The sequence below is a fragment of the Brachionichthys hirsutus genome, chromosome 3 (genome assembly GCF_040956055.1).
Source record: "Brachionichthys hirsutus isolate HB-005 chromosome 3, CSIRO-AGI_Bhir_v1, whole genome shotgun sequence".
NCBI classification, from domain to species: domain Eukaryota; kingdom Metazoa; phylum Chordata; class Actinopteri; order Lophiiformes; family Brachionichthyidae; genus Brachionichthys; species Brachionichthys hirsutus.
This window is the reverse complement of record NC_090899.1, coordinates 6,136,377-6,163,845: the sequence shown is the minus strand read 5'-3', so window position 1 is coordinate 6,163,845 and position 27,469 is coordinate 6,136,377. Positions and strand designations below refer to the sequence as shown.

General features: G+C 42.6%; 4 protein-coding genes across 4 annotated transcripts; 1 reads left to right on the top strand and 3 right to left on the bottom strand.

The window, feature by feature from the left end:
- aqp10a (aquaporin 10a) lies at positions 1-3,418 on the bottom strand. The gene is made up of 6 exons (XM_068758960.1): positions 3,332-3,418; positions 2,353-2,479; positions 1,972-2,109; positions 1,447-1,565; positions 1,148-1,365; positions 1-208 (listed from the first exon to the last, which is right to left on the bottom strand). The coding sequence occupies exons 1-6, from the start codon at positions 3,407-3,409 to the stop codon at positions 1-3; spliced, it is 888 nt and encodes a 295-aa protein (XP_068615061.1). The 5' UTR covers positions 3,410-3,418.
- A 1,004-nt stretch (positions 3,419-4,422) lies between these two features.
- si:dkey-92i15.4 (uncharacterized) lies at positions 4,423-9,089 on the bottom strand. The gene is made up of 7 exons (XM_068758938.1): positions 8,188-9,089; positions 6,565-7,272; positions 6,268-6,463; positions 5,896-5,994; positions 5,563-5,809; positions 5,341-5,457; positions 4,423-4,994 (listed from the first exon to the last, which is right to left on the bottom strand). Exons 1-7 carry the CDS (start codon positions 9,087-9,089, stop codon positions 4,846-4,848), a joined length of 2,418 nt encoding a protein of 805 aa, XP_068615039.1. The 3' UTR covers positions 4,423-4,845.
- Positions 9,090-11,795: 2,706 nt separating this feature from the next.
- On the top strand, positions 11,796-14,381 carry c3h1orf43 (chromosome 3 C1orf43 homolog). Its single transcript, XM_068760048.1, has 7 exons — positions 11,796-11,858; positions 13,148-13,249; positions 13,336-13,444; positions 13,518-13,571; positions 13,649-13,815; positions 13,982-14,040; positions 14,162-14,381. The coding sequence occupies exons 1-7, from the start codon at positions 11,796-11,798 to the stop codon at positions 14,379-14,381; spliced, it is 774 nt and encodes a 257-aa protein (XP_068616149.1).
- An 861-nt stretch (positions 14,382-15,242) lies between these two features.
- On the bottom strand, positions 15,243-25,318 carry tuft1a (tuftelin 1a). Its single transcript, XM_068758731.1, has 12 exons — positions 25,257-25,318; positions 19,887-19,964; positions 18,764-18,865; positions 18,599-18,685; positions 18,353-18,403; positions 18,173-18,250; positions 17,126-17,236; positions 16,806-17,029; positions 16,610-16,715; positions 16,435-16,518; positions 16,114-16,208; positions 15,243-15,969 (listed from the first exon to the last, which is right to left on the bottom strand). Exons 1-12 carry the CDS (start codon positions 25,311-25,313, stop codon positions 15,897-15,899), a joined length of 1,146 nt encoding a protein of 381 aa, XP_068614832.1. The 5' UTR covers positions 25,314-25,318; the 3' UTR covers positions 15,243-15,896.
- Positions 25,319-27,469: the final 2,151 nt, after the last annotated feature.

The following is a 27,469-nucleotide window of genomic DNA, read 5'->3' as shown; positions in this document are numbered from 1 at the left end:
TTAGAAATGTGCAGCTTTTAATTCTCCTTCATTGTCCCAGGGGATGCTGGGCTGCTTGATTTTCTCACCGATGGTAAAGATGGATGAACTCTCTGGTTGCTCCGGGTCAGGCAGCTGCCAGTCAATGACACTTAAATACAAAACAGTACCTATGACGCCTCCAATAGGCGGGGCCACCAGGGGAACCCAGAACCAGTAGTTGTAACACCTGGAGAGCAGACGCCAACATTAACAGTTTACCAGAGCCTTTATTTGTCGGTCATATGCACATCTTCCAGCCCCTGCAAGTTATTTTGAAACAACGTACACATCCAGCAAATTTTATTTAGGCTCCAAAATTAGGAAAAAGATTTACCCGTTGATTTTATCAATATGAAGATATCAAACACCGGTAAATTAGATTGATTCAACTCAGTTTATAATAAAAGTTAAGAAAAATAGTTTTCTTAAGTCAGTTTAATGTAAAATTAAAGGAAACTTGTCAATGATTACAAAATCAAAATCAAGTGTTTTTAAGTCGAGTGTTGTAATTAAAGAAATCATTTATTTTTCACCTCCAAACTCACATTGACTCAACATGCTAAAAAAAAACAGTACAATACATTTGACCCTTTATGATGACTTTGTATAAAAGAGGTGAAAATATATTTGTAATTAAAATATCTATCCACTCTGTTCCTACAAACACACACAAACAACCTGTGGCTCATAAGATATTGAAAGTCAAATATTTTGCAAGTTGACCATCATCCAAATAATATTCTGTCATTTGAACAGTGGAAGAAAAACCAGGAGAAAAATTCTAAGATCTTATAAGAACAGGTTACATCACATTCCTCTGATCCTGTATACAGCCCTAATGTCTGACAACACCCGAGGTAGGCGATAGGTGAGACACACACGGGGTCAGACCTGTAGAAGTGCCCAATATCAGGTATTATAAGAGTTTGACTTGATTGTGCAGCATCAGAAATTCCTTGAAAAATGTGTTCGTTCCTGCAACCATTTATCCTGTTTTGAGTCGATTTAGTTTCAGCAGTCCAAACTGCAACTTTTTTGTGGTGGAAAGAAGCAAGAATGAAATATGCCTGTTTGGAAATGAAGTTATTTGCAGTGCTGTATGTGTACTGTAATACGAGGCACTTACGTGAAGACCTCGGTGCCCCAGCCTGCAGTCAACGTAAAGAGCCGAGGCCCCAGATCGCGAGCAGGATTTATTGCTGCGCCGCAGTTACCCGACATCGACACGGAGATCCCCAGAACTATTGCTGCTACAATGGCAGGAATCAGCTCTCGGGGAGCAGGAGTGTTTCTCTTTTCATCCAAACCCATGATGCACAACAACAACATGGCAGTTCCCACAACCTAATAAAAGAAAAAATGGGTTTGATTGAGGCAGCAGCTGTTAAAGTACCCACGAACGGTTCCACATGGGCTCCTACTGACCTGGTCCAGGAAACCTCTGCCCACAGTCAGATACTCTGAGGGATACGTGGCAAATATGGACGCCGTCTCATTTGGGCCATATACAGTTAATACTCCTCCACTAAAGTCCATTATAGCATCTGAGACAGAAACAAGCACACTAGATTAAATTAGTTAACACCAACACCAACTATGTGAAGGTTAACTGTTATCCAATTTTGGAACATCACACAGGTGAAGAGGTTAACTAGCGACAGACGCTCAGTTGATGCTAGTTAACCTCCAGCAATGCTCATATCTGACAAGGAATTTAAAGACTTTACTTTCTTGGATTTTAACATGTCCTCATCATCAATTAAGTGTAAATGCTGGCATGCCTTTTTTTATGTTGCAGCCAGATTTGACCATATTTTGGCACAAAAGTGAAGCCAAGCCTCTTTATTGCACCAGTCCACGGTAATGACGCGTCATCTTCCAAGTAGATTTTCATCTTAACTTGTGCTACATGCCTTATTAAAAGTCTTAAAACGAGTCAGAAAGACATACCATAATAGACCAGGAAAACAAGTCCCGATGCCAGGTAAGCGCCCAACACCTGCGAGAGGCAGTAGGGCAGCAGCCGTCCCCAAGATGCATGGCCGGACACACAGAAACTCAGCGTCAGAGCTGGGTTCAGATGAGCTCCTATAGAGAAGAGATAGACATGCCGGGTGAGGAAGATGACAAAGTGTTGTGTTTAATAAAGTTTGAGTGAAGACCCTGAAACGCTGGACAAGGCCCCCTCATGTTGCAAATCTAGCGTGCGCACATCAGTACTGTAATACTAGAACCCAGAGTGTGAAAGAAACATGCTAATACTGCAGTGTGTTGATCTCCGAGAGCGTATACTGCTGTTCAAAGTATCATCCATGTCAAACGATTCTTTACCCGAGATGCCCTTGGTGAGATACATAGCCGACATCACGCCCACAGAGAAGGCCATGTTGACCGACAGGAACTGTCCTTTAGTCTCTCTGCTCGTCTTTACCTGTGCTGCAGCAGAGCAGCCAAAGACCTGAAAGGTAAAGGTGACAGAAAACCAAAAATTCAGAGATTTAAAAACTAAAAAAAAAAGACAAAATGGCAAAAAAAACGTGCAAAGTTTATTTACTGCTTTCTTGTTCATAATTTAATGGTTAAACAATCTTATCGAACAGATCTGAGCTTGTTAAAATGTCATTAATTTAATAACCCTATGAAGTTTGACTTTGTATCCGTCCTCTTATCTAAATAGTCATAGAAATAACATTACTGGGAGTTCTGCATCCTGGTCATTGCAGCACATGTTCAAGTAAAGTTATGACAATATATTCATGTAGCTGCATGTTGACTTCATCAATATATTCATGCAGCTGCATGAATATATTGATAAAGTCAACATGCATCATGTAACCTCTTCAAAACAATAGAAATGCTAGTAGTAAAGTAATGATTCTTAAACATCCTTCTCAGGAATAACAAAATTAACATTGCAAGCTGACTCCTCTAAAATAGACATAAACCCTTGCCCCTCGCATCCTGTCCAGGTTCTCCTGAAGCATAAGGCCGGGGCTGGATGATGCAGGAGGAACTCCAGAAGTCAAGGAAGTGAATCTTCACACATCCCACTCTGTGTGGCAGGTAGAGGACTCCACACAGGGAAGACCCTGCCGGATTTGAACCCGCCGCGCCACCGTACAGAATGTATGACATTAAATGTAATAAAGACAACCCGTTTCGCTGTTCTGTGTGGCTTTCATGTGTTAATCAACAGCAATAATAATAATAATAATTGTATTTTCTAAATTTCGTTCAGGAAATTGGAACAAAAATATACCTGTGCGTTTGTAATAAACTTCAAGCAGTTCAATCAAACGCTGTCACTTACCATCAAAACGAACGTTCCCAAGACCTCAGCCATGCACTCTCGCACCAGAGCGTTCCTCACTCTCAGAGCGCCTTTCATCTCTCTGGAGATAAGTGGCTAAATCTGTCTGTTTAACAGACCAGAAGGTGACTCCAGTGCTGATGTCACAGCTTCCACATGCACATCTGTGGACTTCTGTCTTTTTCCTCGGCCACTGGGCTGGCGCTTTGACTTCCTTTTATTGGGTTGCCACACCCCTCCGGATTGGCTGACGCAGACGACGCAATGTGCCTCAGCTGTCGGAGGTGGCTCATATGCAGATGCCATAAAACAGTCAGATTATACTTTGAGAGCACCGACGGAGGGCAATAAACCCACAGATTACACACACAGCAAAAGTCTTATCTATTGGTTTCATTAAACCTGTTAGAGCGATTTATAACAAGTTGGAATCTAATATTTTCCATGTTCTACTTAATAAATCATCAACCCAGGGTCATAGTGAGGTCAATGTGACACAATTTGGCACAGGAAAGGCTTACATAAATTACATCTATGAACATTTATCCTTTCAGACATTCATACTTGGACTCATCCCTTCACAATTCATATACTCAGCAGCTGCAGCGACTAAAGCCTTGTTTTTAAATCCACAATATAAAATCGGTAAATTAATTCCATGCTAAAGGTATAGATATAAATGTACACATGCTATTACTGTCTGTACTGTAAAACCCCCGTGGCGGTCAGATGGTTGTTTGGAAGACCTTCTCATGATTCAAGATCAAAATGCCCTAATAACCCCCTCAATAAACTCTGGAAGGATTATGTAATCCTTATAATTGCTGAGTCGGAGTAATTAAGTGTATTATTGCTGACGTATGATTTGACAATGATATATGAAAAATGTGTTCACATCAAATAATATTTAGCACGTGTCGGACTGGTAGTGTATATGAAAGAACGACTTTCCATATCATTAACATTGACATGATGTGTGGAGATTGTAGAAACTACACCTTCCACCGGGTGTTTTCAGAGGACTCTTCAAAAGATAATCTGATTATGTTGCTCTATCGCGCTCTTCTGGACATAAGAATAAGAGACAACACTTCCAGTTAAGATTTATTCAAAAGCGATGTAAATCAAAATGTTAATTTCTATTCACAATATAGTACAAAAAAACATATAAAAAACAAAATACAGACCAAACTCCCTAAGAAGTGTTGGTTCACTTCACAAAAGCATGAGCCATCAGTGCATTTTAATTACAGCTAGTGCAAAAATATCCCCCCAGCCTTGAGATAAATAATGCCCTGTAGATAAATGAATACTAATACGTACACACTTTTGACCCGCTCGGTGGCTGGGAGAGGTTCGTCACAGTGGCCATTAAATCTGACTGGCGTTAAGATCAAACTACTTATTAAAATGCTGTCAGATTCTGAGCCACCGTTCATGGATGACCTTCCCATGTCTAATAATCAGTCACAGAAATGTCACGTGTGCCTCAGCAACACTCGTGTTTTATCATTTCAAAGAGGACGATGCAACACCACGTTCACGGGCCCGTCGGGAAGTTCTCTGATTAAAGTCCAGGCCTCCAGGCGTCTCATCCCCACAACGCTCACACCCTCGATCTCTAGAAGCTCATCACCAGGAAACACTTTGTCAACCGGACCTCCTGAAGGGGAGCATCCAACAGACAACTTTAGGACATGTTCATTATTATAGTTCTTAAAGTTCAAATGTTAATTCATTATTTATATTATTTTACTTTGAGCAGATCGAGAGAAACAAGGTTTTAGTTAGATGTTTTCAACTATACGTTCCCAAATTGAGGTTCCCAAACATTGTTTTCTGATTTGAACACCATTAGAAACATGTTTTAAACATGTTTGCAGAAACATTAGCCTTCAATACTTGTGAATTTGAAATAGAAGATCTATTCTAGAACGTTAGTTATTGTAAAGTTTAGTATATTTATTTTCCTATTAAAAGATATTCAGGTGGAGATATTAAATACTAACCCTGGAAGATCCTCTGCACAGTGACTGGTCTGTCCTCTGGACTGGAGCCTGCACCCCCCTCCAGGCTGAAGCCCAGATCCCTGTTGTTCTTCACCAGATGCACACAGACACGCTGGCCTGAGACTGCAGCAAAAGCAGCAAAATAAAGATATAATTGATCCCTTTCAGCTGCTGCAGATACAGTGATGCGTATCGGAACTTGTGACAGTTATGATTTCAAACCTGCAGCAGTGAGCCGAGTTGGTAAAGGTTGAGAATTTGCATTTGCTGTCCCTTTACAAGCACTACTAATCTCTCCCCTCTGCAGCACCACTACCCCCATATCCCGAGCCTTTGCTCTCCTCAGGACCCTCAGGGCCTCCCAGTGGGCGTGGTCACACAGCGATGTGCCATTGATTGACAGGACCACGTCCCCTGCCTTTATGGAGCCTTCCTGACCTGCGGTACCTGAAGGAAACACCTTATGAACCTGAGGACAGACATTGAGATGTAAGTGAATGAATACACTGAATGATGGGTTGAGATTTCTTTAGGACAAAATGGAAATTTCCTCACAGTAACTGGTTTCTTCTGGTCCCGGCCTCCTGCCAGGCTGAAGCCCAGTCCCACTCCAACCTCTTTATGGAGAACCACCACCTGTACATCATTGTAGTCCTATAAACAGTGAAAGCAGGAAAAAAGTCACGTAAATGCTTTTTGTGCTGTATGAGCCCCCTAGGGAGTTTGCTTTGGGAGCATACATTATTATTATTAACAGTAGCAGGCCTGTATCATTTGCAATATCTGTAGTAATATCAATAGCAGGTGAAATACACTCTTGTTAGGTCGTATCTACATCAAGGATAGATTAATACCAAGCAAAAACAGGGCAGTTGAAGCGTAAATGAGGCAACTTCAATGCATATAAGAAGTTACAGCAGTTTGCACCTGCAGATTGTTGTCTCCCAGGCCCCTGACCTCCTCCAGCAGCTTGTCCAGCTCCTCAGTGGGGAGCACAGACACATAGGAAAAGGCTGACATTTCAGAGCTCATCGAGACAGATCGCCCGCCTGTAGATTGCCACTCATCACTGTCATTCTGTGGCTCATATTCCACTCCGGCAAAGTTACACAAGTCTGAAAGACTGCAAAGAGGAAAGACAAGATGTGTGGGGTTAAAAACACTAAAACAAACTTTTGATCGAAATACCTCAATCAAACCAGAAAGTCGATAAATATTACCCACCTGACACTGAAGCTCTTTCGGTCTGACTGGCTCATGTGGCTCGTGATGGTCACCGAGGACTCTCCAGAATCTGAGTCATAGTTTGAATCTTCGTCTTTCTGTGTACTGTCGTCGTCGTCCTCACAGTCCGATTCATCACTGTTCACAACTCTAATCATTGTGTTCAAGCCAGCGACCCAAGCATCCAGGTCCAGCTTCTTCCTACTGGAATGGGAAGGGTTGATCTCTGGAGAGATGCCATCTGAGAGGTTGTTGTGGGACAAAGCAGCGTGGGGACGAGGGAGAGGCGGAGATTCTCCCACTGGAGTCTTGACTGCTTGTGCTGGTGTAGATGCATTTTCATTTTTATTGTCTGTGCTGGACGTGAAGCCGTCGAGGTGATCCGTAAACATGAGGGGAGAGCTGCTTGGCGTGTTTGTTGGAGTCTTGTCTTCATCACTAACAGGTGAAGGCGTTGCGTCCAACACGTCAGCTGAAGTGTCATCACGACTGGTTAATAGCAACGATGGCGGTCTGTTGCGAAGCTTCTCTGCTTCCACCATGTGAACGTTTCTTTGCGATCTTTGGGCTCCTTTGTGCAATGGTACTTCCAGTGTACTCTTAACTACTCTGTGATATCTATACAAATCTTCAGCAGAATCATTACCACTATTTATATTTTTGACCTCATTGTCCACCAACTCCTTCTCCTCTTGCTCCATCCTTAAACTTAATCCAACCTCGTCCATCGATAAAGATCTTTTTGATTCAATGTTCTTATCTGGCAATGTTGCTTTCGTTCCCGTTTTCGCACCTGCCTCCCCGCTCTCTTTTGATCTCGCCCACTTGCCTTTCAAATCACTCGTTGATTTCGCAGAACCACTCCTTCTGATACTATTATGGCTGCTGTTGGGTGGCGTCGGCACCGAAAAAGCCCGTCTCTGCAACAGGATCTGTCCCGTGGCCAAACCCTGGGATCTCTGTGTTAGAGCCTCAAACTGGCTGATCTTATTTTTAACACTGGCTGTTGGCGGGATCGACAGCATCTCAGGGAATGGCTTTCTCTTCATTGGGGTTTTCTGTGGGCTCGAGTCAAACACATCTTCATCAGGAATGCTACTCTTCAGTTCAGATTTTGCGCCATCATCTATCCCTTTCTCTCTCTCCTGCACTTTAAACCAACCAGTTCTTTCTTTCACTGACTTGTTTACTCTGTTTATCCCAAAACTTTCCTCTCCATGGTTTACCCTTCCTATAAGCTTACTGCCACTTGTTCCAGACAAATCTGTCAAAGAAACTGAGCTCCCTTCTTCTAAGAAAGTATTTGTCTCTGAAACTGCAGTAATTTGTCCTGCAGCCCTCTCAGATCGTATCCGTGCTGCTAAAGTGCACCTGCTTCTTGCTCTATCCAAAGACCTTGTGCCAACATCCTCAAACCCCTTACTCCATGACACGCCCCTTTCCTCAGCACACCTGTCCTTTGACTGTCCTTGCCACAACCCCATCAGCCGTTCCCTGGAGTTGCTCATCGCCAGAGAACGAAAACTGTCAGAAGTGTCTTTTTTTGTCTCTGTGAATGATTCTCGTTTTTTCTCTGGAGTAAAGCTGGTTTTCCACCCTGTTGAGAAATTCCTGGGGAAGGACCCCCCAGCATATGACCTCTCTGTCATTACTTTGTGGAGAGACAAACCGGGGGAGAAGTCTCTACTGTTGCTGCAATCCTTACCAAAGCCAACTGACCCATAGAGCTTCTCAATTCGCTCCAATATACTCTGGCCTCCTTTAGACCCTAGTGAAGAATCTGACCTGGAATCGGAGACAGGTCCAGACCTGCACCTCAGCCTTGAGGGGAAGGACTGTCCCCTACTGACTCTGTTCAAAGACTGACTCAATGGGGCCTTGTCTTGAACATCGTTACTTGTACCTGTAGAGTTCAAGGCCAGTACGGAAGAAATCACAGTGCCCCTAGAGCCTTCAACGCCTGTCCTCCTTTCCTCAAAGCATCCACCCTCTTTGCTGTCCCTTCCTCTTCTGCTTGACAAGATGACGATATCAGTCTTTCCGCTACAATCAGGACTTCTTTCCCTCGATCTCAAATCTAAACTCTTACTTCTACTGGGTAGGTTGTATCTTCTCCATTCTGTTCTACCACGGGCCTCTGATGAAGGGTTAGAGCTGCCACTTCTATCAGTGACAAACTCTGCGCCATTCTGGTTCAGCTCGGCAGACATTCTATTGGCAGACATTTCTATATCCTCGCACTGACCTTTGATGCCACTGCGACTCCCACCAGAGGCCTGATGTCCAGAGAATGTGTGATCCTCCAGATCGATTGTACCATTGGTGCCAATGTGTGTCCCATTTCTTTCCCTTTCTCCAACTTTGTCAGTGCTCTGCTGCTTCTCTTCCAAGTAATTGTTTGGTTTACGAAAGCCTCGCCTTCGAGCGAGACCGTTTGGGGAAGAGTTAGTTGATTGGACAGTGAAATACACTTCTGTCCTCTGCTGATTGTGCTCACTTGGAGTAGGGAGCAAGGAAAAGTCCATAGTCTTAGAGTAGGCAACGACCTGTAAAGTGCCAAATCCCAAAGGCGTGTAAGATTGGTTCCAACTAGTTGTTCTTTCAGACTGCAATCTGTAAGCAGGTTCTGTGAATTCTGGTGTTTTGAGAGCGTAGACAGCAGCAGAACTCACTCATTATTGTCTTGCACAAAACACAAATACTTTTAAAAAGCAATAAAAAGCTTAACATTTCATTGGAACTCCTGATGAGCTTGGTGTTCTAAAAGAATCAACTCCTCCAGGGTCCCCTCTTTGACTTGTGGCTATCAATTCTCAAGCACAGTATCAGCAAACAGCCGCCATTATCTGAAAAGTATAGAAAGCAGACATTTCCACCCTCAGAATGGACTGAGAGGAATGGTGTGATGTGTGTACCGTGGTTGCTAGGGCACCTTGAAATGGTCTATAGAGACAGTCAACATAACATGCTACATACGAGTGTGAATTGCATGCTGGAGGATGACATAGATTTCATAAGAGAAAGAAAATAAAGAGAGAGAAAAGAGAACCAAAAGCACTTAAAATTCCTTTAGGTTACGTCATTTAACAAAACCTCTCAGCCTTCCTAAAGCTCCTCTCACAATGATGCAACAAACCCATTCACAGAACGTTGGGAGATGTAGATAGACATAGTTTATAACATCTGTTTACACGAGCTGCATAGTTATGAAGACCTGTCATCGTCAGCTAAAACTAAACCAAAAACTGGAAAAACTCCCCGAACAGCAATCCGCTCTGCAAAGCAGCGCGATCAAAGTGACACAATCCGTTTCTGTGTCGCTTGAATCGATCCCTTTAATTAAGCCAAAGACAGCAACTGGTTGTAGCTTTACTGTCGCTGTTGAATTAGGCAAAATGATCAATCAAGGAGGACGAAAGAGGAGCACGTCCATTTGATTTACGCACGGCGTATTGAAACATAGATGGCATTACTCCTGGACATCTGCAGGGACGTGCGAGTTCACAGCCACGTACAGCAACACATTATTAGTGCGACAGTGAAATAATCTTTGATCACCATCAACGTCCAATCATCTATTGACATTTAAAAGCAAATACAGTGAGCTGTTTCTTTCATAAAGGAGACGGGAATCCACTGCGAGCGCGTCTGAGTGTCGGTTTACAGAAACACCTGTTCTTCAAGGCCAAAAGCCTTCCTGGGTAACCAGGTTAACACTAGTGCACAGTAACCCTTTAAGCGCCAAAGTCGCCCGAATAAAGTGAAATCATATCATTACAAATTAGTTTACTAATCCCAATACATATTCACCTTACCTTCCGTCAGCATGGCCTCTGTGCTCAGACCACTGTGTTGGCACGGACTCATAATGAAGGCAGCGCTCTGAAATGATATCAGCTGCTTACTCCTCGCTTTAAGTGTTCCTGTCTTACCACCAGCTTTGCATGATGGATTGTGTACAGTGACAATAACCTGCCTCACTGGTTTGTCCTCTTTCTCTGTTCTCTCTCCTCCCCCTCCTATTGTTGTTTTCTCCCTCTTTTTCTTGCCACACGGATAGCATTCCTAACTGCAGTTCAACGTGTCGCCCACTACATGGTTCATCAAGGAGTGCACGCACACACACACACACACACACACACACACACACACTACTCTACCATGTCCTGTCTGCAAGGGGAGGAGATATTGAGGAGATATAACTTTAAATACAGATGACCTTTCCGACATCAAAATTATTAGCAGAGTATCTTTGAACAATTTTAATCAGGACAAGAAACAGCAGAAGAGAGAAACATTAGCATTTGTTCCCACATGATATACGTACATGCATGTAAACAAAAGTATCTGAGATTTTTTTTTTATTGATTTTGGTACAATGATGTTGACGTAGTGAGGGAGGACATGAGAGTGGCTGGTGTTGAGGAGGACGATGCAAAGGACAGGGAGAAGTGGAGACAGTTGATTTGCTGTGGCGACCCCTCACGGGACGAGCCGAAAGTACGGTAGTAGTAGAAGTATCACAGCTGTACAAGGAGCAGGTAATATATAAAATAAAACAGCAGTACTGTACTTACAGTCTGGGTTGGCGGGTTGGTAGTTTGCAGGGTTTCTCTGTCTGAGTAGGCTCCAGTGTGACACTCACCCTTGTTCCTCCTGCAGGAGGATGGAAATGGTTCTCGTACTCACACAGACACGCTGGTTCTTTAATTCTATTCTTTGGGCCGGAGGGTTTTACTGAAGCGTCACGTGAAATGGTATCTTATTTTAGTTTTCAATAGTTTAGTAATTTAAATATTCAGGATTGTTTTTAAAAAATCACAGAATAATCTGCAAGAATGTTGGGAGCACTGAGAAATGTAATCTTGAAAATGACACAATTTTACAAATTGTTAGGTCATTGTAGATCAATTTATCACTAACGTATATTTGATTTGTTTGATGGGCCTGTCCACGTGAAGCCACCTTCAGCAGCAGATGGCGGAAGAGGTCTATAGAAAAGTCACCTGACACAGATCCTCCGTGCTCTGGACACGTGACAACCACGGAAGTCAAAGTGCCGGGCGGCACAGCGAAAATACGTCCACTTCACAGAAGTCCTCATGCGTTTAATGTTGCTTTCGCGTGTTTTTAAGAACGATCAATTAAGTCCTCGTCTATACGTCTGAATTATCCGCTGTTCGGGCGTCATTTAGCGCGTTGACACTTGGCACCGCCCTGGTGGCTTCAAAATGCGGAATGACTCTCTGCTGTCAAGCGTCAACGTGGTGCTCGTCATGGCCTACGGAAGCCTGGTAAGTCAATTCTACAGACGGAGCCTGGCTCCTGTTGGACGACAAGCGAGGCACAGAACACAGCTTAATACGAGTTATATATAATGAACTAGTTAGTGCAGGCAGACTAATACTAGTTATATATATAACTATCTATAATATATAATGCACTATCTAGTTATATAACCATCAATAATTGCAACGACAAGAGCAATGATATGAATAATATAATTATCTAGACCTCCACCAAGGGAATTCTTGGTTCCCCTTTTTTCCACTGCACCAAAAAAGCAGAAGCCTCTCTGATTTTTAACCCTCATAACATTACTGCTTGCTCATGAAAACCTATTCCTAGCATCAGTCATTTCTTTTCTATTTTTATTACAATGTGACCTTATTTGCAAGTATGCGGCACTATTGTCTTTTGTTATCTCGTTGTAGGAAACTTGAGTCCCATGAGGCTGATATATTTAAATGTTGTGCGTCACCTCATCAGACTTTAATTTGTACTAGATCTTGGAGTGCCACTGTGCAATCTTTGATGAAGTTAGAAGCAAAAGAAATCATGTAATTTTTTTATCATACAATGGTAAAAAATAATAATTAAACAATTCTCCATTTGAGAAACGAACTGACAGATATCCACGAGAGCAAAAGAACAAAAGTTCCTTCAAAATACCAACTTATGATTTTAAATACAGGTAAAACCTTCTTGGTTCACAATAGCATTGTAACAGTTTAACACCTTCGTTCATTCAATTATAGTGACAGCAAAGCTGCTGATCCCTTCTCCACCACTATTACACGTATATTTCTTTAGTTGTCTTTCAGATTGTTGCATATAGTTTTTTATTCATTAAATGGAAATGTTATTGTATGATGTTTTCAGTTTAGTAACAGGATTACTTTCAACTACACTAAAAAATATGTAGAATTGAGTTCAACTACAGTGAAAAAAACCAACTATTGTATGTTAAATACTTGAAATGTATGTTTGTTTTGATTAAAAGTAAGTAAGGAAGTGCTTATCTTTAAGGTAATGAACAAATCAATAATACAAAAAGTCATTATGGAGCAATATAATATCACCAAGCTAATATATTGACTTCTCAAAGCAACTCTTTTTAAATGTTTGAATTATTTGAGTTAATACTCTTTAGTGATTTAAGGTATTCCAATTCCTCAAACTGTTTTAAATACACTAACTCATCAGGTTTTACAGCAGTTTGGAGCAGTTCATTCAGGCTCAGGCAATAATCCAGAGCTGGAACTGGTGCCGGTACCAGAACTGACTCTTTACTGTCTTCTAGGTGTTTGTTTTGCTCTTCATCTTTGTGAAAAGACAAATAATGCGATTTGCCATGAAGTCCCGGAGAGGACCACATGTTCCCCTTGGACACAATGCCCCTAAGGTACACGTCACATTGAACCATAAGTGTGCTTATTGCTGATGAACTATATGATATTGGAGCTAGCGTTTCTTTTGTATGTGTTGCAGGAGCTGAGACAGGAAATTGAAGCTAAACTGAGCGAGGTCCAGAAGATCCACTTTGAGCCTCGTCTACTGTCCCCAGATGATGATCGTTTAAAGGACGGAGTCCAGCCTGGTTAGAGGAAAACAGACACACCAGTTCTGATATATGGACATGAGTCGTTTTTGATTGTTTGTGTGTGTCGTAGGTTCCTATGACTACCTGTACAGGATGAAAGCATTAGATGCCATCAGAGAAACGGGTAAACTTTCCTTCCACCCATCTTTTTTCATTTGTCATTGAATCCTTTCACGCTGTAAATGTCTACTCTATTCCTAGATCTCCCTTTTCATGATCTGGGAGGGACCTCCTCTGCTGTGACAGGGAGAAGACTTCGGAGCTGGCTTCTACATCTCCGAAGTTCCCACTGCACATTCCAGGATGGCTTGAACTCCCTCATCGACACAGTGCTGGATGGGTACAATAAAGCGCGACACGGTGCAGAGGTCTGTGCTTCTATTTCTTTTTTTGTGGTCTGAGATTTATTATCTCTCAAACACATGAGGATATTATGATATTGTGCTCCACAAGTCTGCATTCAATATCAAGAAAAATCAGTTTCCTCAAATTTACTGAGAAAAAATGACTGAGCTCCTGTTTTTTTTCCACCAGGCTTTCGGGGAAGCAGAATTTCTGAACTACCACAAAGCTTTAACTGAGCTGGCCACCCTGTGAGTAAGCTCAACCTTTCCTCCCAGCAGTCACGTTGCAGCGTTCTGCTGATGCTAATCCTATCCCAGAATGTTAATTATGCACTGAGAACAATCCTTTCCCCCCTTTCTTTGTCTTTAGCATCAAGTCCAACAGCAGCAGTGGCAGCTCCCCAAGTCAACGGCACCTTTCCGCAGCCAAAGACCTGACCAGCACCACGGAGGCCGCGAGCTGCTCCTCTTCCCCCACCCAAACCACCTATCTCACATCTACGATGCAGCAATGCAGCAAACGGTCCCGACACTTCCTGGAACTGAAGAATTTCAAAGACAACTACAACACACTGGAGAGTTCCTTCTGAATAATCCGCGATGCTCTTTCCAAAGGAAGCTTTAGGACAAGGTGGTGCTGCCAGTTGTGGAAGTGCCTACAGTCAGCAACGGGTTACTGCCTTCATATTCTAACATATTTACAATAACGTGCACATCAGACTGTAATGCTATCTACCCAAGTGTAGTTTATAAGTGTTAATGCATGTTGCAGTCTTAAAATGAGTTAATCTGAGTAGGTTGGTTTGACCGAAGCAGAAGCCGCTCTGGCGCTATGCAAATGCTCAAGACGATCAGTATTTATTGCACAATGTAAAAGGTTTATGCAGAAGCTGTTACAATTAATCAACTGCATTTAAACATGCTAATATTTAGCAATGGTGGATAAAGATAGTATTAATGGTTGCCTCACACGACAAAAAACAGACACTTAACACTATGAATGTTAGTCAACCTGTTTGAGCCTCAGTCAGTTGTTTTACAGATGCCAAACTTGATTTAATTTTGATTGAGTGACATTTTTAAGTGCAATGTAATTTAACTGAATGTGAGCTGTCACGTCTGGACTCTCTTGATATTTCTGTGTCTGACCTTTTGTTTTTCAGGATACTCAGTGAAGTTTTCTTGTTTTAATTATTTTATTTTCCACTACTCTTATTACCTCTGCTTCTTGCACAAGTTGCTAAACAAATTGAACTTGAAATATTGTATATAATTCTTGCACGTCAGTAAAATAGTGTCGTTCGTTCTATGTAATGTCCAGTAGGGGGCGGGCTCTACACACTCATCCTGTTCAGTGGGCCAGTGAAAAGTCCAAGTTTTCTTTGTGTTAATTTTTTGTATGTTTTTAATGAGCGCCACAAAGATAATATACTCAATAAAAATATCAAACCATCTATCTAGTGGCTTTATTAATATAAATAAATATAAAGTCATTAAGCACAAATCAAATCACAATTTATATTTTCTGCTAAACAAGGTGACACTGGCAGGAAACTGAAATGATTTACAAGAACTGCGTAAAGAATTACACTCTTGGCATTGTCTTTACAGAGGCTACAGTCAATATTCAAATGCTTAAAACATTACACTATTCACTCAGAACGGAGAACAGAGTCATCAATGGGTACAATAGCAGGCTTTTACAATGAACTATTAGTTTGGTTAGCGGTCTCTGCTACACTGCTGTATATATGATGTCATCACCCACATAGGCAGAAAGGTCCTCGCTCAACATCTGTTTTACAACTCGGTCCAAGTCATCGACTCAAAGGTTAAAGTGATCAAAACAGAGCAGGGCCTCGATACATCAGCTGATTCGGTACATAATGATTCTACAGTCGAGCTGACGCATGCACACGAACAAACACAGCAATGCTTGCGTGTCACCAAAATACCAGGCAGTTTCCTTCATGAGTGATTGTGGTTCAAAGTTGAAAGTCTTCGTGTTGTTGCTCAGCCCTGACATCCTAAATATTCATGGCAGCAGATCTGTGCTGTTTGGTGGTTTCTATATAGAGACCTTGCCTTCCTTCGCCGCTGTTGCTTCATGACCGGATCTCAATGACTTTAATGAAAGGGAGTGGTTTGTTAGACGAGGTGGAAGGTTTGATGGGTTTGCTGAGGGGACAAGAGAAGAGACGTTTCTATAAAAAGGAAACAGCGTGTGACAAATAATCCGTATATTCAGGACCACTGCGATGGTTGGAGGCCCGTTTCACAGTTAGCGTCCCAAGGTGAAATTTACTATATAAAATAAGCTACCTGTAGACGATCTGGGGGTTGCGTTCTGAAGAAAGGTAGGCATTTGACCTTTGACCTCCAAGATAGTAGTCCATTTGGTCATGCATCTCTCGGTTCTGCACATACAGGATGTCACGGGTCAGCTCACATAAACCCAAGTCATTAAATGTCAAGTGAAGATAGTGGTTGAGTCAGAGACAGAAAGCAGGCAGAGAAGGATTGCCTTCCTTTCTCCCGTCACTCACTCCCACTTAACCCTGACCTTCCATTCTAAAGTCGACCGAAATGTCATGCAAGTGTTTGCTCTGGCTTTTATCTTTACAGAAACTAAACTTCACTCACCTCAGCCTCCAAGAAAGACACTTTCTCCTCCAGCTCTTTGATTACCCGGTCTCTCTCCTGGATTACCATGCGGGAGTTCTGGAGCTACAGACGAGCAAACAAACAGTCGCTCGGTGAGAAAATCCTGCTCAAATATGAACAAGCTGCTTGCTCTCGTCTCACACGTGGGCTTCACCTGCTCTATCATGTGTCTGACTTTTCTTTGTTGGCTTTTCAGCATGTCATCCAGATGGTGGATCTTCTCTTTGAGTACAGCCACCTCCTTCTCCAACTGCTCAGCCCTATTCCACACAGAGTGGAGACACAACTCTTGATTTGAGCATCATTTCTTCTGGTTGCCAGTGTGTGTGTGTGTGTGCGTGTTAGCTGACCTATGGTCCCCTTTGTGGCCCTCCTCCTTGATCTTTCGCAGTTCGCAGAGTTCTTCTTCACGGCCGCGGATAGTCTCCCGTAGGGAGGAACTCTCCTGCTCCATCCCACCCAGCAGCCTCTGGAGCTCCTCTATGCGCTTGTCTTTCTTCTCGCCGGCTGCTTCTGTGCTTTTCAGCTTCTCCCCCCGTTCACTCAGATGCTCTCTCAGTTTGTTCCCTTCAGCCTGGAAGAGATGGGGAGAAACAAGACGACCTTTGTTTGAAATGTGTAATGATGCATAGTAGAGGTAAAAAATAAATAAAATGCATTTTCTTTTTACCTGCAGCCTCTCTTTCTCCTCTTGGTGCTTCCTTTCTGCTTCCTGGAGTTGTGCATACAAGCGCTTACTGACCTCCCTCAGCTTGGTTCTCTCTGCCTCTTCATCTGCCTCCTATTAGGGAAAGGTTGAAGTGTTTCTTATGGTACAGTCTTAAAGTTAAATATCTTCTCATCCAATCAACAACGCATGATTGAACTTGAAGAAGGTGCACTCCTGACTGAGCTTAAGCCTAATTTGGGGGGAGAAACTATCCAGATATGTAAAGCTGATAGGCTCCATTTGCTGCCAAGGCCTCGTCTGCCAAATACCTGGCACTGTCTTGGAGGTAGAATATAGTATTTGTAATGAATGTATGTGATTACGTGAAGACCCGTTTTAAAAGTCGTATTTTCTGTCAGAAAAGCCTCGCTAATTCTAATGAGGCAATCTAAATTTGGAGATGGGGGAATATCGTTATGGTGACATAATGCAAAATCTTGTTTTTCTTTCTTTTTGAGGCCACTTGGGCTGGGCTGTTATAAACGGGCGTGTCAGCAGACATCCCTGAAGCAGCACTTCTGTTCATGAGCCATAAAATGGCTCACATAGAAATGCTGTAAATTCATGGCAAAACACAAAACACACCAAAACATTAAAACATGACGGACCGAGGTTGACCAGCTGTAGTCGACACTGTTTGGTTCAATGCCGGCACACAAATAGGACATGAGAGAAATCTGTGGAATGCTGGGAATAACGAGGAGGGTCTGGACACGGAAAGCCCTGGAGGGAGTGGTTCAGCATGTGCTGGAACAATTCACACATATTTTCAGTTATAACTGAAGTTATTACTTTCTTCAGATGTATCACATGCCCGTCTCTCTCTCTCTCTCTTTCACTTTACACCTCCTTCTTATCTGCGCCCCCTGGGACATGATCGTTTTACAGTCATCACATTGGTATGCATTGTTCAGAGGAAAGCACAACCGGCCGAGTGCGACTCTGATACCATTCACGTACACAACTGGGAATAAAAACAACGCGCCCTGAGAAAGAGCTCTCCTGTACCTGAGCTTTGGCTCCTCCTTTGGGTGAAGAGGAGCTCTTTTTAAAGGGAAGACCAACTTTCCATCCGTTCACAATTGGCTGGAATGAGAGCAGGAAGAATGTGAGGAAATGGCGTGAAGCGTACAGGATGCACGGCGGACAACAGCAAGTGCACAACAAAGCAGCTCAAAATACACCGACCTTGTTTTTGGCTGCCATTTGCTCCCTCAGTGTCTTCAGGCAATATCTCACCTGTGTGAAAGGCAGACAGGATCTACTTAGGTATTGTCACGGGTTCTTAATGTTTTGACATCCAAGCCCAATGGAAGTTGTTTTTTTAAAGTGATAAACAGAAACCAGTCTGGTAAAGAATGCAACTGCTACAAAGAAGCCAGTGTGTGTTCGAGCACGAGTGGAACAGCCGCAGTGGATTCTGTCCAGACTGACCTCCTGTATTTGTGAAACTTCATCCGACAACATCTTCAGGCTCTGCTGCTGTTTCTGCTGCTCTTGCTTATGTGCATCTAGATAAACCTGGAGTGATGAAGGAGAACAACGTGACCACCAGAGGAGCAACTCACACCATTCATTCGTTTAATGTGCCACACCCACCTTGATAATCTCCACCTGCTCCTCTGTGCCTTTGACTGGTTCCGGGGTCAGGCTCGTCCTGTCACTGGCGGGCTGCACCAGCGCAAACGCTCGTCCGATCGGCTGGAGATGAGCGAGCAGAGGAGAAAAGGGTGCGACAGTCACAGTGAATAAGGATGTCGGAGCTTTTCTCAGAGCAACGTGATAACAGGACGATTAAATTAAACTTTTAAAAAGGCACGAATTAATTCATCATGGACATTTTTATTTTTATTATCCGTGTCTCAGAGAAATATTCCTGTGTGAATGTGACTAACTTCACACACAGGAAACACATTTTTCCATAAACATGCCGGTCCTCATGCACCCATGAACATATGCTGCTTCTTTGGAAGCCAAAGAATTCAGGGGAACATCATGTAACTTTCTGCTGTTCCATTAATCCAGGGGTTCCACACTTCTAATGTCTCACATGAAGATGAAGAAAGCAATTTATACTAAATTTGCAAAACAGATTTATTTACTAAGCTACATATACGTATTAGAAAAAACAACAAATAAATAAATTTAAATGCATTTATTTGTTGTTTTTGCTAAATTGCATAATCCAAGGTTTTGCACCCGCTAAAAGGTTATCTCGCACTCCTGGGTGGAAAACTCTGCATTAATCTACATGACTGGAGATATTTTATTTTATATTTTAAATATACAGTTTATGGAGAAGAATGTGGCCTGATGCATGTGTGCAGTATCTCTGAGACAATTCACCAGGATCCTTGACAGTATTAACATTCAGATCCGAACACAGACAGCGATGAACACCTTCATCTTTAAAAGGAAGTTGTTCCACTGCCGAAATGTCCGTGTGAAATGTCCTCCTCCATATCTCAAAAGCAATTTGGAACCATTAAATATGAAGAAGACGTTGTGTGTGCGTGTGTGTGTGTGTGGACACAGCACAGCATCCTCAACCCGATTTATTCTTTCATCCCAAAATCATGCACTTAAACAATCCTATTGCATCTTTCAGTCACATCTTTACTCCATCTATAATAGTTCTAGAGTCCTGCAAATTGGTCTGTCCTCCACGCTGCTGTCGCAGCCCGGATTAGATCCTAATTTATCGGGTCAAGGAGGTTCTTACCTTATCCCTGTGCTGCTCTGAGCTCCGACCTGCCTGGCTCTGGTTGTGCAGCGTGAGTCGCAGCCGCCTGCACCCGTCCTGAAGGAAAAAGCAATGAACAAAGAAGACGATGAAGTGACTCCACAAAGAGACCGTTATGTGATGGGGAGACAGTCGAAGACTATTTTTGAGGGAGGAGAGGTGGAAAAAGAGGAGGAGAGACTGACTCACAGTCACTGAATGTGACGGGGAAGGAGGGAGAGACGGAGGGGCGCGAGCGTCAGAGTGAAACCAAAAGGTTTTTCACAGCTGCACAGAGACAGATTGTGTTATTTAAAATGTGTGCTATGCACGTCAGAGGGGCTTTAGGCGGAAACCCTCCTGGCGATCCCAGCCAATTAGAAGAAGAGGCTGGATTTCTGGGAAAGTGGGAAGAAAATGTAATGTCATGCAAGACGGAACATTTCCATGGCAACAAAACCCCACAGCAGACACACACAGTCTGGCAAACCAACAATATCAGAGGGAGGCAACAAAAACGTACCAAATTAAATACCGGTAAAATAAAATAAAATAAACACTTTATAAATAGACAAACCTCGTCATTTTCTTTATCTCACAGGAGAGACGGCAATTTAACAGGAAACGACTGGGTGTGTGTCCTCCAGCTCAGGGAACCCCCTCTAGTGACACCCAATGTGTGTGTGTCTGTGTGTGCGTGTGAGGGAGGAGGTCAGAGACATTATGTAACTGAGTTGTTCTGTTTACTTCCTTTGTCTTCACTGTTCAGTTCTGAGACATGCAGCAGGCCTGCAGTAAAACAGGCAGCAACGCTGTCCACAACCACAAAGCACAAACACTCAGACAGGGGACAGCGTGTATGCATGTTTGTATGCTGTACATTCATGTGCACGTCCTGTTTGAACTGTAGCACACGGATGTAGAAGAGTCAGCACATAACCTCAACGTCCGCTGTTTAGTTGCAGCACGACAAAATGCATTGATTAATTAATCACAGAAATAACGCACAAATAATTGAATAACTGAAAGTGCATATCTGTATGATTCTTTGCTCAGTGTTCAACATTCCTGCAAACAAACCCTGACGTTTATGCAGAAGAAGATCTAAATATGCCAATCAAGTTGCTTGAAACTCTGCTAACTAGGTTTTGTATAATCTTGTGAACAGGTGGACAAACAGACAGAACCGAACCCTGTTGGAGGTAAATCATTAAAACTTTGAGTAGTTTCATAGAAAACAATTTAACATTTTTAGATTCCAGGTGTGAGGAGTTGTATATTTGTATTTGCTCTGTACTTTAAGTGAATATGTTCAGTGTTTTGCTGACGGACTAATAAAGATACTTTAATGATACGATTGGCTTTAGACAATTGTCGATTTCATGATATGAAGAATAAATTGATAAAAAAAAACATTTGTCATCTGGTCAATAATCATTAGTTGCATTTCCATTGTATTTGTGGTTTAAAGCAACACAGTCAAATTCAATGAAAGGACCTCTACTCAATGTCAGCACGTCATATCAGGTAGTCAGGGGACATCACGGACAGAGTTGAAAGGATAAAAGAGCATGTCAGTTTACAGAGAAACAACCCACGTTACACATCCTGCAGAAAGACCATCTGGTTATCAAGTACAGGCGTGGAGGAAGACAGAGAGGGACTGAAGAATGTAGGACAAATCAGAAAAGAGGTCAAATAAGACCAATAAAAGTGAAGACGCAGCCTGCAAAAACAAACAAACAAACAAAGCCAACAATTCTCTTGTTCAGCCTGGTTTTCTCTCAGATTACACCTTAAAGCTCTAGTAAGGCTCAGAGATTACGGAGGCCAGGAGGCGGACAGAAAGAGAGGAGAACTCCAACAGGGTTTGTGAGAAGGAGCCAATCATTTTAAAACTTGTCCGACTCCTCATCGATACCAAGCAATGACACGACTAATCCTCGCTCTACCATCGACTATTCATGACGTTCTCTTTTATATCCAGACAGGCACATAAATATGCGGCCTGAACCGCCATAGAGGACAACCTGAAATACCAGACCTCCTGGGAACACACACAAAAGGACCGGTTCGGTGTGCTCATGGACGGTGACGAATGCCAACGCGTGTACACATGGGAAAATACACACAACACAAAACACACATTCCATTTAAAAAGGGCAGAAACCTGAAACTAAAGTGTCACGCACTCACACACACAGACACACACACACATGGCGTGCACACTGCTGGGTGCACCGACAATGCTGACAAAGGCTCACGGGGTCCGGCCAGACTGAAAGGCTTTAAGGCTGGGAGGATGCTTTTGTTTCGGACTTTGGCATCGGCAGGCCCGAGTTAAATTACCTGAGAAGTGATGACAAACCCTGGAATGTTGTTTGTGAACAGAGAACCAAGCCCTTTAGAGCAGAGGACTGCCTGATCTAAACATGACAGATTAAATTAAATCATCCTGTCCCTCTCAAGGGCATCGTACCCATACCTGTCGCTCAGACGTCACTTCTGTCCTCCTTCAAACTGCTGCGTGTCGTTAGGATGTCAATGCGAGTAAAATAAAAAGGACCTAGAAAAGCACTCCGCCGAGCAGCTCATTTCCCTAAATATTAGATTTACACCATCCACATGATGATCTGGATTATTATCACAAGGTCCTAAATTGTTCTTGATGTCTTTATACACCATCCATGAAAAATAAAAATGAATCGGAGTTGAGATTCTTGAATCCGTAAAATGTGGGTTTTAATTTTAAAATGTAATACTTTTTCCTAATGTCATTCTGGATCCGATCCGGATTAAATTCAGTGTTAAGATAGAGATCCCCATCCTACATGACTGTGTCAAATTCCGTAAACTTTGTTCAATAATCAACCGAGATACATTTCAAAGCTCCATTGACTGCAATGTTACCAAAACTTTCAAAGTGATCCAGAATCCAGGATCTCTTCTGGATCATCACCAAAATGTAATCATCTGTTCCTGGTAACATTCCCAACATTTCCTGAAAATGTTATCCAGATCCATCCAGAAAGTTTTGAGTTATCTTGCTAACGGACAGACAGACAGACGCCGGCGATCACGTAACCTCCGGGTCATCATGCTAATCAGCTTTTTAAGTCCTCCGTACACTTGCACAAACTGACTGAATCATCCAGTGAGAACAGCAACAGCTAATAATCATTTATCCATCATGCTCTGGATCTCTTTCCTGCTTTGTGCAAACCAGGCGTCACTCCTCTACATAGATAAATCAATAATAAATACGTCACGTTTGGCTCAGTCCCAGCCGTCAAACGTCAGACACTCCTGACTCAGATAACGACGCAAGACAAGCAAATGTGTGGTGTGAGTTAATGTGCGTGGGGGGGGGGCGGAGACAATGTTCTCGGGATTTGGAAATAAGAAACGTTGCCCTACGTTTCAAATGATCATGAAATAAGAAAGGCCTTGTCCTGGACGTCCCCCTCCTAATCTCAGTTCTAGCAGATACATGTATCACGGAACCACCGCTGGGCGCCTTCCTCTGTTACATCAGACACATTCCTCCTCCTCCTCGTGGGTCCCCGTGGAGCTGATCGACCATCACAACAAGGCTTCTGTGTTCATTATCTTCCTGCTCGCTCACCCAGGAATGCTGGAGGTGAAACGCCTCTGAGGCCCGACTTTAGTCTGACCCAAAAATCATATCAGAGAAGTAGATGATAAGGATTTGTTTGTGTATTTATGAGACTGGTGTGAATGTGTTATCAGTCACCAACGCTGAACAAATACGGACTCTCACATTTCCTCAGAGACGAGAGTCGCTTAATCAGGTGTGCGAGTTCGCATTAACCTGTTTTGTCAGTTGTTAACAGTCACATAGCCCTATTTTACATTTAACATGGTACACACACACAATAAATATACATTCTCACCACATTCAAGTTTTATGTTCTACAGCCCCTTCAGGGAATATTGCCTGAAATGAGATCAGTAGAACTGTCACTGCAGGCGTCTGCCGATAAGGTGAAAGTGTCCTGTTGCTTCGCAACCTCGTAAACCGCAGGGCAGGTTAAACCATTTGCTTATTCAGGTGAAGTAAATGATTAAACCTTTGCTGCCAGAGACGGAGAGTAAAGCCCATCTAGTGTGCGTGAGAGAGCTGCTGATCGCTGCTTTATGTGGCAGCGTAAACGCAGGAATCGGGGGAATTAATCCCGTTTAAAGCTCCACACATGGGCAGCTGGTGCACATGCTGCACAAGCAAGGCTCTTACAGGCTCCTGAGCCGCCTCCGCTGTCACAACTTTAAATGTAAGCCCTCCGGTGATTGGGCAGAAGGCGCCTCTGACAGGCACAGATGTTGTTGGGACTAACTGGGGATAGGAACTAACGCTTTTGGTGGAAAGGCACTCAGAGCGCAGTCCCCCCCCCCCCCTATATTGTGATTTTGTTTTTATAGTTTTAAATTATTTGAATATGAAAACATTGATAGCATTATTAGTTTAGAAGTTATTCACTAAAAGCACACTTTCAGTAATGCTGGATTCTTCTGGATGTAGATCCAGAGCTTTTGAAGATACAACAAATCCGTTTGCCCACTCCTAATTCCACAGCGTCTTGGTAAAGGCCAGCAAAAACAGAACCTCCTTTGTGGACGTAAATAATATAATTATAATATATATAATAAGTGTCCAAAAACAAAATTGTTTTGTTGTGAAAATTTACCCCGATTTCAACTGGATCTGTTTCCTCGGATATTAAAGACAGAACAAATCCGTTGACCTGCTCTGATGTGGAATTGACTCAGCTATAAGACGACGCTTGTTAGAAATAGTCTTTAATATTAAATGCACAGTAGCCCAAACCACAAGTGTAGCCCCGTTTTTCTTTTTCTTTTTTTACAAATCGTGATAATATCCGCAATCTGGATCAGATGAAGTTCGGTGGTAAGGTAGAGGGCCCCCACCCTAAATGATTGTGTCAGATTCCATAAAAATCAGTCCTTAATCAACCCGAGATATTGAGGAACACATTTTGCTCCATTTACTGCAATGTTAATGAAAATCTCAAAGTGACCCAGAATCTAGGATCCCTTTCTGGATCATCCCCCAAAATTAAAACGTATTAAATCGTATCATTTCCAACATTTCTTGAAAATGTCATCAAGATTTGTCTGTAACCTTTTGAGTTATGCTGCCAACAGTCAGAGAGCTAAATGGGAACTTTTAGAACACAGAGCAGGTGAAAGCTGGAAATGTGCCGGTCTCAGGGTCTCCCACCGGATACACAAGCCCGAGCAGGCACGCCAAAGGAAATAGAGTAAAGTAAATAAAATAGCACATTTGATCTGATGAAGACGCAAATGGACAAATAACCTTTTCTAACTCACATGTTCTTGTTGTCGGACGTCCTCAAACGTGCACAGACTTCTCGTCACTCCGCTCATCTTCAATCAACGCGAATAAGTAAAGGAATAAATAAGCAAAACACTCGGACCGGTGACGGAGCGCAGCGGAGATTCTCCCCGGTAGCAGCTGCCGTTTCAATCCCTCACACCGGTGAGCAGACCTGTGTGTGCGTGTGCGTGCGTGTGTGTGTGTGTTCATGTGCGCCCCCGCCCCGCCCCCGGTAGGAACTTGTCTCATGACGTCACGATGGGGCGTGTCTGACGCGCAACGCCCCCATATCCCGACCGAAACACCCAAATAGGGATCTGAAGGACTGATGGTTAGTCACGCATTGATTATCCTGGCCTGTTCATTTTGATCAGTCCTTATGATCAATGATATTGAGCGTCTAAGGCTGCAGAGCTTGGGTCAGTTATTCATTATTCATTCAGTGGGTTTGACGCATCACTGAACCAGTTTGAGAATCTCCTCTGAGCTTTCAAAGCAAGAGATCATTACAACTCTTAGACTGATGATTTAAATCACTATTTTTTCCACCAAAATAAATGCACAACTAGAATATCCAAATTTAAACCACCCTCAGGGTCTTCATAATGTTAAATATATATATATATTATCAGGCATCCATCCCTGGATCTACCTCAAAAAGTTCCATGTATTAATTCCCTTACTAGATCAAAAATAATTTTACAGACTTTGTCTTAACTTGAGACCAACGATGTTGTTGCATATCATGATTTTCCACTTTAGTTTCTGCTTTAAATTATAGGAATACATAAAAGATGATGCATTTAAATAAAATCAGTCCGGCTGAATGTTTTTGAAACATTTAGGTCAATATTCCTGCATTCATAAGAACACATTTATTTGGCAATACAGTAATCAGAGAACAGATTGGAAACTGAATGAAATCGTACTGAAAGGAAACACAAAGAAATGAAAAATGACCACAAACACAACAAGCAGCGATTAAACATGTGCAACAAGTCGTGCTAAATAAATGGCATTCTTTTAATACATTTTATGTGTTTCTACAGCATGAATCTCTGTAGACAACATATTTCTACAGCTGACACACAACAGAAACATGCAAAGAAAACACAAGAGACAGAGGGAACGTTTCTCTGCTGGCACTCGTCCGTTCAGAGTCCAGCGGCAGCTGACCCGGCCTCAAATTGGATCAGGACTTTAATTGCTTTAATGGCTGCTGAGGACAAACAACAGCTCATGTCGGTACATAATGAATGATGCAGAATTAATTTACACCAGAAGCAGAAACTACAACACACACAAATACAGTTGACGAGGAAATAGTTCAAGGTAACTGTAATTCAGACATTTTAATCATCAGTGTGGCATGAAGGCTGCGTGAGATCGTTTCCATGGAGCCGGATCACCAACAAACATCTGACACCTTCCTATACGGTGTGTTTCCTGGGCGCGGGAACAAAACTATGTGTTTGCTTCACACAGCTGACCACAAGCAGCCAGAAGAACCCACAGACCAGACAGTTCATGAAGGTCTGTTTGTTTACATGCATCCCTGTCTGGGAATCTGAATCCTGCTGTTCACCTGTGTTTACACCAACACTGCTCCTGAACAGGGACACACAGTGAGTCAGGAAAAAAAAAAAAAAAACTACTTTTGGAAGAGCGTCATGGGCCTTAAATCTTTCTTATTGTGTTTCCTGATGTACAACAAGGAGAGAATAATCCACAAAACAAAAAAGGATTTCAACATCAACTGAAAGAGCAGGTCTGATCAAGTTAAAGAAAAGCTGCAACGCATGTTGCGTGAGAATAGAGGGATAATGTTGTGCCCAAAGAACGGAGAGATTCTGAGTGATTCAAGATTCAAGATTCTTTATTGTCATTATGCGAGCATAATAAAATCGTGAGAAGGCCCACGGCTTAAGGCACACATCATAACAAACTAAACATGAAACTAAAGTGATGCATGATTTTTTATTATTATGGTGCAACAGTGTGACACAGCGCGTGGCGATATAAAAATACTCCTCTTAAAAACAGTGACGGCACTCTAAGCAGTCATTATTACCTTATTGAGGACAGTGAACTTCATGAGGAAATGAAAATGATATGAAAACCCATTCCTGCCCGTAGAAAGTATGCACGCTGGTATTTTGAAGTCAAGCCAAACAAGTGGCGGTGACAATGGTGACGCTGTGCGGGT